This window comes from Ostrea edulis, chromosome 9, assembly GCF_947568905.1.
Source record: "Ostrea edulis chromosome 9, xbOstEdul1.1, whole genome shotgun sequence".
NCBI classification, from domain to species: Eukaryota; Metazoa; Mollusca; class Bivalvia; order Ostreida; family Ostreidae; genus Ostrea; species Ostrea edulis.
In genome coordinates, this window is record NC_079172.1 from 65230339 (window position 1) to 65246957 (window position 16619).

The 16619-nt window shown below is 39.0% G+C and overlaps 1 protein-coding gene and 1 pseudogene across 1 annotated transcript; one reads left to right on the plus strand and one right to left on the minus strand.

Annotated features, from left to right (window-relative positions):
* Positions 1-1797: 1797 nt before the first annotated feature.
* LOC125658609 (uncharacterized) lies at positions 1798-3603 on the minus strand. Its single transcript, XM_056150826.1, has 5 exons — positions 3569-3603; positions 2947-3171; positions 2625-2747; positions 2275-2523; positions 1798-2050 (listed from the first exon to the last, which is right to left on the minus strand). The coding sequence occupies exons 1-5, from the start codon at positions 3601-3603 to the stop codon at positions 1798-1800; spliced, it is 885 nt and encodes a 294-aa protein (XP_056006801.1).
* Positions 3604-12390: 8787 nt separating this feature from the next.
* Positions 12391-14719, plus strand: LOC125657751 (E3 ubiquitin-protein ligase Midline-1-like; annotated as a pseudogene).
* The last annotated feature ends 1900 nt before the right edge of the window (positions 14720-16619 follow it).

Genomic DNA, 16619 nt, shown 5'->3' on the forward strand with positions numbered 1-16619 from the left:
TTTCGTCTTAATTTGAAAGATAAACTAGATTTTAATCTTCACCTTCCAGTTTTGTTGTTGTTTGCTAAGAATTACTGGCAAATGCATTAACATTCACCAAATTTCCTCTCATAACTTTAGAATTTTGTACATTGATTATTTTAATACATTTATTGCCTTCGGGGCAGTACTTCAAAATAGTAACAATATATTGATCAATATGGTATCCCCAAAGTGTTGCCGTTTAACAAAGTATATATGCAGCAGTTTTGGGTGTTCTCGCCACCACTCATAATCATATAGAATGATCGTTAGTAAAGTTCCCGTCATTTATAATCTTGTAGACTTGGTAATTGGGAAGGTTGTCATCCATCATTTATACTCATGTTCAATGGTTCGTTAAAATATTGCCACACCATTTATAATCATGTAGAATGGGTCGTTAAGGATATTGCCACACTATTTTAATCATGCAGAATAGGTCCGTAAGAATATTGCCACACCATTTATAATCATGTAGAATGAGTCCTTAAAAGTATTGGCTATAAGTAAACATAGAGATGTTAAACGTGCTGTGGTACCTACGTCATAGTATAGGAATGATACCGGGGACAGAAGTGAGGAGTTAAACTGCTGGCCGTTAGTAAAAAGTATAGATGTGTGCCGGAAATAAGGAGTGGCACTTTGAGCCAAAATTAAGAAGTTACGCTGCTGACCGCTGGTAAGGGTGGCACTGCCGGTATTTTATATGGATTGGCGCTGTGGGTGGTGGTAAAAAGTGGCGTTGATGGTCATTGCAAAGGAAAGGCACTGCTGGTGGTTGGTGAGAGTGGCGCTGTGGGTTGGTGGTAAGGAGTGGTGCTGTGGGATATAGTAAGGAGTGTCACTGTGGAGTGTATTAAGGAGTGTCACTGTGGGGTGTAGTGCTGTGGTGTGTAGTAGGGAGTGGTACTGTTGGGTGTAGTATGGAGTGTCACTCTGGGGTGTAGTTTGGAGTGTCACTGTGGGGTGTAGTATGGAGTGACACTGTGGGGTGTAGTATGGAGTGGCACTGTGGGGTGTAGTATGGAGTGGCACTATGGGGTGTAGTATTGAATGTCATTGTGGGGTGTAGCATGGAGTGGCACTCTGGGATGTAGTATGGAGTGGTACTGTGGGGTGTAGTATGGAGTGTCACTGTGGGTGTAGTATAGAGTGTCACTGTGGGGTGTAGTGTTGAGTGTCACTGTGAAATGTAGTACGGAGTGTCTTTGTGGGGTGTAGTATGGAGTGTGACTATGGGGTGTAGTAAGGAGTGTCATTTTGGGGTGTATTACGGAGTGACACTGTTGGGTGTAGTATGGAGTGTCACTGTGGGATATAGTAAGAAGTGGCACAGTGGGGTGTCGTAAGGAGTGACACTTGGTTGTAGTAAGGAGCGCTACTGTGGGGAGTAGTATGGAGTGGCACTGTGGGGTGTAGTATGTAGTGACGCTGTGGGGTGTAGTAGGAAGTGGTACTGTTGGGTGTAGCATGGAGTGTCACTCTGGGGTGTAGTTTGGAGTGTCACTGTGGGGAGTAGTATGGAGTGTCAATCTGGGCTGTAGTATTGAGTGGCACTGTGGGGTGTAGTATGGAGTGGCACTGTGGGGTGTAGTATGGAGTGTCACTGTGGGATATAGTAAGAAGTGGCACAGTGGGGTGTCGTAAGGAGTGACACTTGGTTGTAGTAAGGAGCGCTACTGTGGGGTGTAGTATGGAGTGGCACTGTGGGGTGTAGTATGGAGTGACGCTGTGGGGTGTAGTAGGAATTGGTACTGTTGGGTGTAGCATAGAGTGTCACTCTGGGGTGTAGTATGGAGTGTCACTGTGGGGAGTAGTATGGAGTGTCAATCTGGGCTGTAGTATTGAGTGGTACTGTGGGGTATAGTATGGAGTGGTACTGTTGGGTGTAGTATGGAGTGTCACTGTGGGGTGTAGTATTGAGTGGTACTGTGGGGTGTAGTATGGAGTGTCACTGTGGGGTGTAGTATGGAGTGGCACTGTGGGGTGTAGTATGGAGTGGCACTGTGGGGTGTAGTAAGGAGTGACACTGTGGGGTGTAGTATGGAGTGGCACTATGGGGTGTAGTATGGAGTGTCACTGTGGGATATAGTAAGAAGTGGCACAGTGGGGTGTCGTAAGGAGTGACACTTGGTTGTAGTAAGGAGCGCTACTGTGGGGTGTAGTATGGAGTGGCACTGTGGGGTGTAGTATGGAGTGACGCTGTGGGGTGTAGTAGGAATTGGTACTGTTGGGTGTAGCATAGAGTGTCACTCTGGGGTGTAGTATGGAGTGTCACTGTGGGGAGTAGTATGGAGTGTCAATCTGGGCTGTAGTATTGAGTGGTACTGTGGGGTATAGTATGGAGTGGTACTGTTGGGTGTAGTATGGAGTGTCACTGTGGGGTGTAGTATTGAGTGGTACTGTGGGGTGTAGTATGGAGTGTCACTGTGGGGTGTAGTATGGAGTGGCACTGTGGGGTGTAGTATGGAGTGGCACTGTGGGGTGTAGTAAGGAGTGACACTGTGGGGTGTAGTATGGAGTGGCACTATGGGGTGTAGTATGGAATGTCATTGTGGGGTGTAGTATGGAGTGGCACTATGGGATGTAGTATGGAGTGGTACTGTGGGGTGTAGTATGGAGTGGCACTGTGGGTGTAGTATGGAGTGTCACTGTGGGGTGTAGTATGGAGTAGCACTGTTAGGTATAGTAAAGAGTGGCACTGCGGGGTGTAGTATGGAGTGTCACTGTGGAATGTAGTACGGAGTGTCTTTGTGGGGTGTAATATGGAGTGTGACTATGGGGTGTAGTAAGGAGTGTCATTTTGGGGTGTAGTACGGAGTGACGCTGTGTGATGTAGGTTGGAGTGACACTGTTGGGTGTAGTATGGAGTGTCACTGTGGGATATAGTAAGAAGTGGCAATGTGTGGTGTCGTAAGGAGTGACACTTGGGTGTAGTAAGGAGCACTACTGTGGGGTGTAGTAAGGAGTGGTGTTGTGGGGTGTAGTATGGAGTGGCACTGTGGGGTGTAGTTAAGGAGTGGTGCTGTTGGGTGTGGTATGGAGTGGCACTGTGTGGTGTAGTAAGGAGTGGTGCTGTGGGGTGTAGTAAGGAGTGGTACTGTGGGGTTTAGTAAGGAGTAGTGCTGTGGGGTGTAGTAAGGAGTGAGACTGTGGGGGTAGTAAGTTAACTTAACAAAGTAAAGTTCTTATCATTGGGTTAGGGGCTGTCTGACGTGTGTTAGGCCGTTCTTGGCACACTGATTTTGACTACGGATAACTCCGTTTACCTGACTAGGATAAGGATGTGACCGGTCAACAGGGGATGCTTACTCCTCCTAGGCACCTGATCCCACCTCTGGTGTGTTCAGGGGTCCGAGGTTGCCCAACTATTTTTTTTGTATTACTTATAGGGATTAGGAAATTGATCACTGTTCGTTATCTTCAATTTTCATTAAGTGATTTTTTTTCTACGTTGAACCCATAATAGTACACATAGATTGACCACTGTTTGTTATCTTCACCTTTCACACGTCACATGAGCATGGGGCTACCTTAATCAGTTTACACTTTGATCCTCATTGGAGGTACACTTATCACCATCCAGGAATTAATAATGACACAGAAACCAACTTTTATCTAACAGAGATTAATAACGACACAGAAATCAACCCTTTTATCTAACAGAGATTAATAACGACACAGAAACCAACTTTTCATCCAACAGAGATTAATAATAATAATAATAATAACACAGAAATCAGCCCTTTTATTCAACAGAGATTAATAACGACACATCAATCAAACATTTATCCTACAGCCTGGTGTTAAACTTGAACATAATTTTATCAATTACAAATCGCAGTGTACTGAAAATTTTAAAACATGCTTTCTTGTAGCTTAGAACAATTCTTGTATGTTTGATTTTACTTCATTAAAGAGACAAGAAGTAATACATATGTTGATTGAAAATATGTATTAAGGGATTTCACCAGTGTCATGATATAATTTCATGATCAATGTGGCTCTGTGGTGATAGCGTTCTGTTCGTGACCGGGCGGTTGGGAGATCAAGCTCTGCTCTTGTGCCATGGCCGCGTCAAAAGTAGGCCAAAGAAGTGAGAGTTATCGGTCTTTTGAATGAGAGACCCGTGTCGCGACAGATAATCTGTTAAAAAGCATAGTGCCATGCTTTGTTTTAAATCTGTGGTACTTTAGCAACAGCTACTGACGTCTCAAAGTATTTCGGTGTGTGCAAACAGATTTTCATAATGCACTAATGCGTGTTATTCAATTTATATGCACACACCGTTGCAGTTATGATGAGACTAAATCTTTCAAAAAATAAAAATCCATTGCGAGTCATGTGTCGTAAGAAGTATTGTGTTAAAAAGCACAGAGCGTCATGTTTTGTTCTAAATTTGTAATACTTCACCTACAGCTAGTGACGTCTCAAAGCCATTAAAATGTTTAATTATCTCCTACGGAAATTTCGGAGCTGCACGAACGTGGCCGATGTTTTCTAAATCAAACAGAAGAAAGACTGTATTGTCAGAATCGTTGAAGAACTTGGTTTATGTACTCATCATGTAACAAAATCTGAATATATCTGGATTTATATATTTTCTAACAATGCTGATATCTAGGTCAATCATCTGAATTAATTCTCTTACAGTATTCTGATAGCTAAGTCAATGATCTGAATTAAGGTATTTCCACCCTCCTGTGACGTCATAAGATTTTACAAAGTCAATGATATAACAAGATGTATGCATGATAGGAACGTAAATTTTGTCGGGTTGTTTTTCAATGGTTTTTGTAAAATATCTTGTTAATTATAAATATTTCAAAGGACTAAGTTACATATGAATAATCAATTGTATGTTTCAAAATATTGAATCCAAGGGCAATAACCCTGTTTTCATTAAATCGTCTATCAAGTCCAGTATGCGATAGATTTCCTTTATTTTTCACCAAAAAAAATTTGTATAATTTTTAAAGAAACAGTTTCATGAAATTGTTATGAATACTATTAAATCGTTACAACCAGTTTTTGTGAAATTTTGATAATGCTGTTTAATGAAAAGTGCAATTTTCTGACGTTGATAACAGGTATGTTATGCTACTTGATAAAAACTTTATTAATACCACAACATTCTTACTTTATAACTTTTATTTGTTATTAAGATATATTATTTGAAGAATCAACACTCAAATGTAAGATTGAACCTATAATTTTAAAAGGGTGGAATTACTTTAACCCTTTCTCTGTCGGCACATTTTAGAGGTTCTTAAAGACTAAATGACAATATTTTTAAATCGAGTTACATGTGCATGTATCACGATTTTAGGTAGGCATGTGACATATAATTTTGTTACGAATTGGACAGGGAACATTTTTTGATAAAGTTTATCATGCTATCCCATGACCCCAAAGAGTTCTACGGAGTCAAACGCCATTAAGTGCACATTTTTGCAATCTTTTTTCTCTGGAATATATTTGTTACAACCCCTCTTACTAGATTCGAGTCAAAAATTGGATATTCTAAATGTATGAGGTGATGTGTCTTAAATGTATTAGCTGATGTGTCTTTTAAAATACTACAAAAACATCACAATCAAATTAATTAATTTTATTGACAAACAAATATTTTTGGTTGCTAAGTAGTAACACTCATGGTGTAATTTTGACCATAATTTGCCTTTCTACATCCATTCGACACAATTTGAACATAATTACACTGCATTGTGATTAGTAAATGTCACATTATTTTAAAAATATAATCTTTGACTAGATCTTAATCATTTTAACAAAAATTATAATGAAGAGAATTAAGGTCAAAGGTCATAAAATGGAAATTTCGTACTTCATATACATATAACAATTCTGATAGCTAAGCCCAATTCTATATATTTCAGAATATATTTCGGAATTGAACCGACGGCCTTTAGATCTTTAGTCTAACGCTCTCCCAACTGGACTATTCCGGTTGAAGGTTCACCCGGCATACTTACAAGTTCGTCAGGGACCAGTCAATGCTTTCTGAGGGGTTGGGACTGGTGCATTCCTTATTTCCAATTTTTTAAAAACCCTATGTCCCATCTTTTAAAAATACAAAAAGGTTACCTTACTTTTTCTTTTTGTTAAATTGCAATTTAAAATGCTACAATTTGCATATTTTTTAATTACTGTTTTACTGAATTGTTGTCTCATGTACTTACAAGTATTTTTCACATCTCAGTATTCTCTATGAAAGGTGAAGATAACGAACAGTGATCAATATCATAACTCCTATAAGCAATACAAAATAGAAAGTTTGGGCAAACACGGACCCCTGGATATACCAGATGTGGGATCAGGTGCCTAGAAGGAATAAGCATTCTCTGTCGACCGGTCACACCCTCCGTGAGCCTTAAATCTTGATCAGGTAAACGGAGTTATCCGTAGTCAAAATCTGTGTGCCAAGAACGACCTAACACTCGGTATAAAACAATTCAGACAGAATAATCCTGGTCTGTATCTTTCAAGTTATGACCAACATGATATATCATTTTTATTTTCAATGATTGAAATCCATACTCCATGCAAAACTTGCATGTAATTTTTGCAATTTATTCACAGTTGAATACTGCTTTTGTGATTTTTAATTACATGTTTTCATATTAAAATTTTTCAAAAGTCCAGTATTTTATTGCAAATTGTCTCTAGTATATTCAGCTTTGACATGAAATAAAACATGCACACAATTCAGTATTATTGTTTGAAAGATAATTGAATGAAAATTTTGAAATATTTTGTAATATTCTTTTGTTCATTGATACATTTGCAAAACAAATATATAGCTGCCCACTCAGTGTTGAAAATAAAAAAAAAGTTGGAGTCCTGCAGTATGTAAATCATAATAAATGTGTGTCCTATTGCATTTTGCACCGGTCCCCACTCCAATAAAAATTCACCGGTCCCTCAGCTGTTTAGTTTTCTCACAGGAATCGGTAATTTGCATTCACCGATGCAGATACTTTTTCGGTCAGTACGAACAAAAACTACCGGACGTTGTGGTAAAACGAAGAGGTTTGTGTGTTTGTACATGTAACACTTAAGACTAGTCTAAACATTTTAAAATGTTTTTAATGTTACCTAAACAAAGTCATCACCGGAGCCAACGGTTTTTCTCACAATTCTGAAAATTTTAATGAAACATTTGACTTTTTGATGGAAAACGCGAATATTCCTATCTAGTGATCAGTCATCAAAACAATTATTTTGTTAAACGTCACTCTGATTCCACGCACAAGTACTCTGAAGTTGAAATAAAAAATATGCTGGAGTTCTTTATTGACAATATCTTCGTAGTCTTTGGTGATCAAGTCTTCCAACAGTCTGTTGGAATTCCCATGGGCACGAATTGTGCTCCTTTGTTAGCCGACCTGTTTTTATATTCCTATACGGCGGGTGTGACCGGTCGACAGGGGATGCCTACTCCTCCTAGGCACCTGATCCCACCTCTGGTATATCTAGGGGTCAGTGTTTGCCCAACTCTCTGTTTTGTATTGCTTATAGGAGTTATGAATTTGATCACTGTTTGTTATCTGCACCTTTCATTAAGCAGAATTTATTCAAAAAACTTCTACGTAAATCAACTGATTCTATACGAAAGAGTTTGTTCTGCTTATGGTCAGTTTTTAAATCAAAGCGGGCTACTGACAAACAAGTTGATGGTGCAGGGGTTCCAACAGTCTCGTTTAAAATATCATTTCACGAATTCTATGGTCATTATAACGATCTAGTTTGCAAATACAACCTATCATTAGGTCAAATGCTGTATAACGTGTTTCATACCGATTGTTAGCCCGTTTTTACACTGATGTTGACTACGGGCCACTCCGTTTACCTGATCAAGGCATAAGTCTCAAGGCGGGTGTAACCGGTCAACAGGGGAGGCTTACTCCTCCTAGGCACCTGATCCCACCTCTGGTATATCCAGGGATCAGTGTTTGCCAAATTCTACTTTGTATTGCTTATAGGAGTTATGAGATTGATCACTGCTCGTTATCTTCACCTTTCATAGAATATAATATGCAGTTTAGCGGGATTTACATTTTTATGTGTATGTTTTATATGCATAGCGCCTTTTGTAAGTTCTAAACTACAAATACTTCATTCGTCCAAATTAACAGCACCTGGTGTTTGATCATTTAAAGCAAAAATCATAATTTGGAGGAAAATCGTGAGTCTATATTATAGGGGAAAATGAGTTAAAATCACTCTGTTAAACTGATGCCAAATAACACAATCGGAAATATTATGTACTAGCTGTCTCGCCTATTGACACCGAAAAAACAACACCCTATGTGGCATTTTCTTTTCTCCCCACAGGCAACCAAAACCACCCTCAAATGCACGTGCTTTTTAGATATGCTTATGAACAGCCTGAGTGCACCTCAGAAAGTAGTCTCAACTACCAACAATAATGAACACCAAATAGTTAATATGTAAACCATAGTGATTATTTCTACCAATTACACCAAATTTCCTAGTCAGGAGTATACAGATATTGAGAGAAAGGGATGAAAAAAGATAAATTGCGCATGGAAAACAATATTCTTTTAAATAGAATGAAGTATATGGATCTAAATATACCCTACCATAAATGAACAAAATATTGGATCAAGTTAGCCACAAACATTATATGTAATTATATGAAAATGTTGCATTTCATTGGTCATTGGTCTACATCAGTAAGAAAAGTAAAAATAATGCTTAGTATCTATTCACTTTGTAGTAAACAAAGTGGGGGGGGGGGGGGGGCTCCAAGATCGTTCGATACCCCATTTCGAAGTCGAACCTTATTTTTCCTGTTCTCCTAACTAAGACTCCAGGGGAGGGAGGGGGGTCTAGTCTCCTTAATACCAGACTTCGGTTCTCTCTTCCGCATTTACCTAGTATTGATAATTGATAAGTCAAGTCTATGCTGACGCAATAAGATTTCATTTATTCTGAAAGTGGCAAAATTAAATGACAAGATTTCACTGAAGGTCACCACACTGTCTCACGTGATCAAGTGCATTCAATGACATAAATTCTGCAAACAGGCACCATTCATCCATAAGCAAGATTTATGAAGAAAAGAAAAATTCAAATAAACTTACATTTATTCAAATCAGAGTTTCAATCAACTATCATGTGATTATCACAAATCAGTTTCAATCAAATATCATGTGACTGTCACAAATATCTGCAATCTCCAATCTTGGTACAGTGGGTCGTAAATTTCAAAAGTACACGTGACTTCAGACAAAGACCTGTAATTACAGTAGTAAACAAGGCGCCCATGGGCCACATCGCTCACCTGAGTTACCTTGAACCATATCTGAAGACTTTCCATATATTTGCATGTAAAACCTTAGTCCGTATTGTGGCCCCAACCTACCCCTAGAGGCCATGATTTTTGGAAACTTGAATCTGCACTGTGTCAGGAAGCTTTCATAGAAATTCCAGCTCTTCTGGCTCATTGGTTCTAGAGAACAAGATTTTTAAAGATTTCCCCTATATATTTCTATGTAAAACTTTGATTCCCTATTGTGGCCCCAACCTAACCCCGGGGGCAATTATTGGAACAAACTTGAATCTGCACTATGTCAGGAAGTTTTCATGAAAATTTCAGCTCCTCTGGCCCAGTGGTACGTGAAAAGAAGATTTTTAAATGACCCCCACCCTATTTTTACATTTTTGTGATAATCTCCCCCATCGAAGGGGGCATGGCCCTTCATTTGAATAAACATGAAAGCCCTTTACCTAAGGATGCTTTTGGCCAACTTTGGTTATGATTGGTCCAGTGGTTCTCGAGAAGAAGATGAAAATGTGAAAAGTTTACGACGCCAACAGACAGACAACGGACAATTGAACAGTTCCAGAGATCTGAATTAAGGATTGAGTTTGGTAGGAAGTTAAAAAAAAAACAACAAGAGGCCCATGGGCTACATCGCTCACCTGAGTCACCTTGGCTCATATTTAAAGATTTTCCTTATATATTCGCATGTAAAACTTTGATCCCTATTGTGGCCCCAACCTACTCCGGGGGGCCATGATTTTTTTAAAATTGGAGTGTGGACTATGTCAGGAAACTTACATGTGAATGTAAACTTTTCTGGCCCAATGATTTTTCAGAAGAAGATTTTTAATGATTTTCCCTATATATTTGTATGCAACTTTGATCCCTATTGTGGCCCCATCCTATCCTCTGGGGCCATGATTTTAACAAACTTCAATCTGCACTACGTTAGGAAGCATTCATGTAAATATCAGTTTTTCTGGCTCAGTGGTTCTTGAGAAGAAGATTTTTAAAGATTTTCCCTATCTACTTGTATGTAAAACTTTGATCCCCTATTGTGGCCCCATCCTATCCCCGGGGGCCATGATTTTAACAAACTTCAATCTGCACTATGTCAGGAAGCTTTCATGTAAATATCAGCTTTTCTGGCTCAGTGGTTCTTGAGAAGATTAAATTTTAAAGATTTTTCCTATATTTATTTTGAGTGGATTAATCATATAATTTTTCAGAGCAGTATCTGATCCAATTTTATTTATGACATTACCATGTGCACTAAAACTGATTATCTTGCATGTTGCAGCCATGAGTTACAGAGTATTTACATGTTGCAGCTTCTGTTATTTGATCTTCTTATTTACAGAAGAGGATTCCTTTCCAAATCAGTTGCATTAGTATCATTATTAATATTAATATTTAATTGAATTTTATTACAGTCCTGAGTTCTGATCTTAGAAATGTCAGGAGACATTTTCTCTAAGAGGGGGAGAATGTCAAAGGATGAAATAATTCATTATTAACATACTAATATAATTTCATTACGTTACTGATTTCATCGTAAGTCGTTTCATTTCATTCATATTCATGGGGATGAACGCTGATTGGTAGAGAGAGAAGTGTGAAAGGTAGTATGGTTTGTGTGTAGTTGTGAGTATCTTGTGAGTTGTTTTACTGGTTTGGTGCTATATAAGCAAGATTCGCGCCAATTCCAGAAACTAACCCAGCAACACTCCATACCCGGACTGAGTGACTTATTATTCACGTATTGTCATATCAAAGAAACTAAGTTTTACTACAGTTTCTGTTCTTCCGAGTTTACGGTAAGAGTTTGAATTTACTCTATTGGTAAATATTTATCTATTACATTAATTTATAAATATTTTGTAATCATTATTTTAATATAACTAAAAGTGTGAATGATAAGAGTGAGAGAGAACTTAATTACATGTATTTTACATATTTTTTTTTAGATCATCCTCCAGAATTAGGATATAACAATAAAGAACTTTAGAACCCGAACCACCAGTGTGTTTTAATTTAAATACATGTCGGTTACATTTGTATCCAAAACTTTGATCCCCTATCGTGGCCCCATCCAACCCCTATATCAGGAAGCTTTCATGTAAATATCAGCTTTTCTGGCTCAGTGGTTCTTGAGAAGAATATTTCTAAATGACCCCACCCTATTTTTGCATTTTTGTGATTATCTCCCCTTTGAAAGGGACGACATGGCCCTTTATTTCAACAAACTTGAAAGCGGTTCACCCAAGTATGCTTTTGGCCAAGGTTGAAATTGGCTCAGAGGTTCTGGGGAAGAAGTCGAAAATGTAAAAAGTTTACCGACAGACGTACAGACGATGGACAACAGGCGATCAGAAAAGCTCACTAAAAACTGTGCAAGGGAAAAAGCTGTAGTCGAAGTAGTTTGTTCTAGTCTTAAAGGTTTGGTAGAGATACTGTAATGTGACATGTGCGGCTACGTAAGAGTCAGGCAATCTACGATTATCACAGACACGGGGCATCACCTTCCGGGGTCGGGGGCAGAAGATCAAATAATTTGAATAATGAAAGTACAAAAACAAGAAAACTCACACATTTAACGTTAAATTTATAATACTAAATCGTTGGAGAGGATCTAAATTTGCCTTAAAGATTTAATTTTATTCGATTTCTTAAATCGTGGGAGGGAGGGGGCAGCGCTTGTGCTTCATTAAATGGAGTTTAAGCTGTATGATCCGATGTTTACAGAGTATACATTAAAAGTAGCATGAGAACTTTTCCAAACTCATTTGTCTCACTTTGCGTTATTATCCATGCTTCCATTCTTCCCATTCACTACTACCATCAAAGATAGAGAAGAGAGAGAGAGGGGGGGGGTCACCCAATATTTCTTTATGTGCATTTGAATATAACGGAAAATCAACGTTGCCAAAAAAGTGGGGTGCATCAATGTATAAAAGTAGGTCATTGTGACGTTTAAATCTATAGAAGCAGTAGATAACACGTACTTAGGTAGTGTATACAGGGTCGATCTCGTCACGTACAGGTATCTAAAGCACGGGACTACACTGAAGGTCGAAAGAACAGGGAAGCCATATTGGATTTTTACAGGTGAGACAAAATTATTACTATTATATACACATCGCAGTGCCACCAAATCATTATAATTATATAAAGCTGTTTGTATGATTGATAAGATAGGTTTGATGACATTGGCTGGCTTAGAATTCTATAAATCAGGGGTAGGGGATTTGAAATGCCGTAATCGTTAAACATGTAATATATACCTCTATGATGATTATCTATCTTGTTTATTTCTTGTCCTACAATTGAAACCCGATACACAAAAATAGTGTTCATTTCTCCATTAACAGTGAACTACTCATGTGACCCAGACACCAGACATGCTGCACCCCCTGCGCAGTGCCCAGCACGTCCTACTGTGCGACTCCTGTGAAACTGCCCCCCTACAGAGTCACTGTGAACGTTGTAATATAAATCTCTGTATTAACTGTGTAGGAAGACATCTCTTGGATTCGTCTAGAAAACACCGAGTCATACCGTTCATAGAGAAAAGTTCTACTCCTAACTACCCAAAATGTCCAAGCCACCCCGACAAACAGTGTGAACTTCACTGTGAGAAATGCGACCTTCCCGTCTGTTCTACCTGCGCCTTATTTGGTAAACACAAAGGTCACGATATATCAGATATTCAGGAAAAAACTCAGCGCTAAAACACAAGGTTTACGAAAAGATTTGGAAGAACTCGAGACCAGAATTTTCCCCCGATATGAAGAAATTGTCTCCGATGTCCAAACTGAGAAAGCCGAGTTAGAAACGAAGTACGGGAAAGTGACCACAGCTGCCGACCAACAAGGAGAAGCCTTACACCGGGAGATCACCGCCATTGTCAACCAACGGAAATCCGACATTGCGGAGATGAAAACTAAACATCTGGCTGTCTTAGGTAAAAACACAGATGAAATCTCACACAGTATTACTGAACTCAAACAAATCATTCTAAATCTGAAGACAATATTGGAATCCAATGACGTCTCGCTAATCTCTAACTACAAATCTAGGAATGCCGAGTTCAGAAGATTACCACCGAAAGTCCAAGTTACATTACCAAGTTTGTCACCTCAGAAAATAAACACAGAACAGCTCCGTGAAATGTTTGGTTCTCTGTCGCCATTATCCATTAACACAGAAGAACAAGGCTACATAATGAAGTCAGCAGAAGCTGTATCGTCTCCTCCAGTCAAACCACTGCTTGATGAACCGCGCATCACCGCCACCATAGACACTGGATATAGCGGACTATATGGTGTTAGCTGTGTCAGTGAAGAACAAGTCTGGACACGCGGGAGTAACGAAATCATGAAGCTCCTCAACATCCAGAGTAAACTACTGACATCAATACAAACCAAGTCAGGGGACACACTGCAGGACATAGCAGTGACACGGGACGGAGATCTTGTTTATACTGACTCTAGAACTGTTAACTTAATAAATAATAAACAGATACAGACCGTGATCACACTACAGGGGTGGGGACCTCGCGGTGTCTGCCGTACCGCCTCTGATGATCTCCTGGTTACCATGATCAGTGATGATTACAAACAATCCAAAGTCGTGCGTTACTCCGGCTCCACAGAGAAACAAACCATTCAGTTTGATGATCAGGACCGTCCTCTCTATTCATCTGCTCGTTTCATAAGTGAGAACAGGAACCTGGATATCTGTGTGGTTGACTGGAGAGATAATGCAGTAGTGGTGGTCAATCAGTCAGGAAAACTCCGATTTAGATACACTGGTTATCGCTCTAATACCAAGCAATCATTTGATCCATTCGGCATCACTACAGACAGTCAGAGTCACATCCTGACAACAGACCGTTACAATAACCGTATCCACATCCTAGATCAGGACGGACAATTCCTCTGTTACATTCACTGTGATTTACGCTATCCATACGGTTTATGTGTGGACATCAGAGACAACCTCTTTGTGGCTGAGCGTCACACTGCTAAAGTGAAGAAAATCCAATATCTATAAACACAGTGTTAATTACACATCTCTACACAGTGTTAATTACACATTTGAAAACCATGTTAATTACATCTATCAACACAGTGAAAATTACACATTTCAACACGGTGTTAATTACATATCTGGAAACCGTGTTAATTACAGATCTCAACACAGTGTCTAAGCGCAGTGTAAACTACAGCTATAAACACAGTGTGAATCACAGATGTGTTTGTGACGTGTAATTTTAAAACACGTGTGTTGACAGTGACTATGTCTTTGTTTATTTGTGTCTGATGAACATTATTCTGTTTAATATTATTGTATTATAGATAAACATTAAATAAAGTACAGTTTCAAGAGGGGAGTGACCCAAGTTTATACCTTTTCCACCTAAAACCCCAAAAAGGGGGATGGGTCCGTGTTAGAATAGGTCTTCACTTAACCCTTGCTTGTCGTAAGAGGCGATTAAATGGGGTGGTCTTTCAGATGAGACCGCAAAAACCGACTACTCGTGTCACAGCATAATACAGATCCCTCCCTGCTCAAAGGCCGTACGAACCGAGAATAGGCCTAACTGTTGCAGCCCGTCACCGGTAATGGTGACGTCTCCATATGAGTGACAAATTCTCGAGTGGGATTCACAACCAACCAACCCAAGGGGGGGGGGGGGGTAGGCGGCGGCGAAGAGTCCAAGATTGCAAAGAAGATGGTTTTTGTTAAAAATGTTCAACAACAGGGGATCGGAGGAGGGTTACAATGACAATACCCCCCCCCCCCCACCCATAATCCGCCACTGACTTTAATAATTGTCTTTTACGTATTGTTACAAAGCATTTTGATAGTGTTTTGTTTATCACCAACACCCCTTTGATATATACACAGTTTTTACATCATGCCCCTTAATAATAGACAAACTTATTCAGTCAGTATCGGGCTATCCTTATACAACTCCTGGCTCCCTGGTTCCAAATCATGGCATGAACAAACTTAAATCTATGCTAAATGATCTTTGTAAATTAATTTAACAAATAGTACACAAGTGGTTTATGAGAAAATGGTTTTTAAATATGTTTTCTTTTATACAGAAGAAATGCTCTCTAAAAACTAAACAGTTTTGTGGTACACGGGAGAATTGTGCTGCGGGGGCATGTTTCCTGTCTGTGATAGTTCAGGATTTGTCTGTATAACTGGTGGAAAGTCAGTCAATAATTTGGTCAGATATTCCGTCATCACCCAACAAATCAATGATAATGACATTAAAATTGTGACATGAATTCTGATAATGACATTGACACTGACATGGATTCTGGTATTGACATTGTGACATGGATTCTGGTAATGACATTGACACTGACATGGATTCTGGTAATGACATTGACATTGTGACATTGATTCTGGTAATGACATTGACACTGACATGAATTCTGATAATGACATTGACATTGTGACATGGCTTCTGATAATGACATTGACATTGTGACATGGATTCTGATAATGACATTGACAATGTGACATGGATTCTGATAATGACATTGACATTGTGACATGGATTCTGATAATGACATTGACATTGTGACATGGATTCTGATAATGATATTGACATTGTGACATGGATTCTCGTAATGACATTAAAATTGTGACATGAATTCTGATAAAGAAACTAGACAAGTACATGTACTATAAAGAGGGGGTATTTTTTAAAACATCAATTTTGTGTGGTATTATTTCCAAGAATATATATTTTTTAAAAGACTGTTCATCTATATAGAAGATATTAATTTGATCACCAAATTTGCAACCACAAAAAATATTGGACTTCTCTTGATGTGCTGCGGGTGCATACTCTCGAATCAGTGACAATAGAGAATTTTCTCAATCAGTCGCCGTCATCAACCTGCAAAAAAAAATGGAAATGAAATTAGAATTGTGACATAAATTCTGTTATTGTAGCTAGATACATTGTATGTGGGGGCATCATCCACGACGTGATCCAAGAGTGGCGGATTTCATTACTAACGGGAGACACCACATGTGATCCAAGAGTGGTGGATTTCATTACTAACGGGAGACACCACATGTGATCCAAGAGTGGTGGATTTCATTACTAACGGGAGACACCACATGTGATCCAAGAATGGCGGATTTCATTACTAACCAGGAAAGGCGAATGTGATTCAAGAGTGGCAGATTTTCATCACATTTAACCCGAGACGGCACACGGAGAAGAAAAGACATTTTAAAATTTAAACCATTTTCA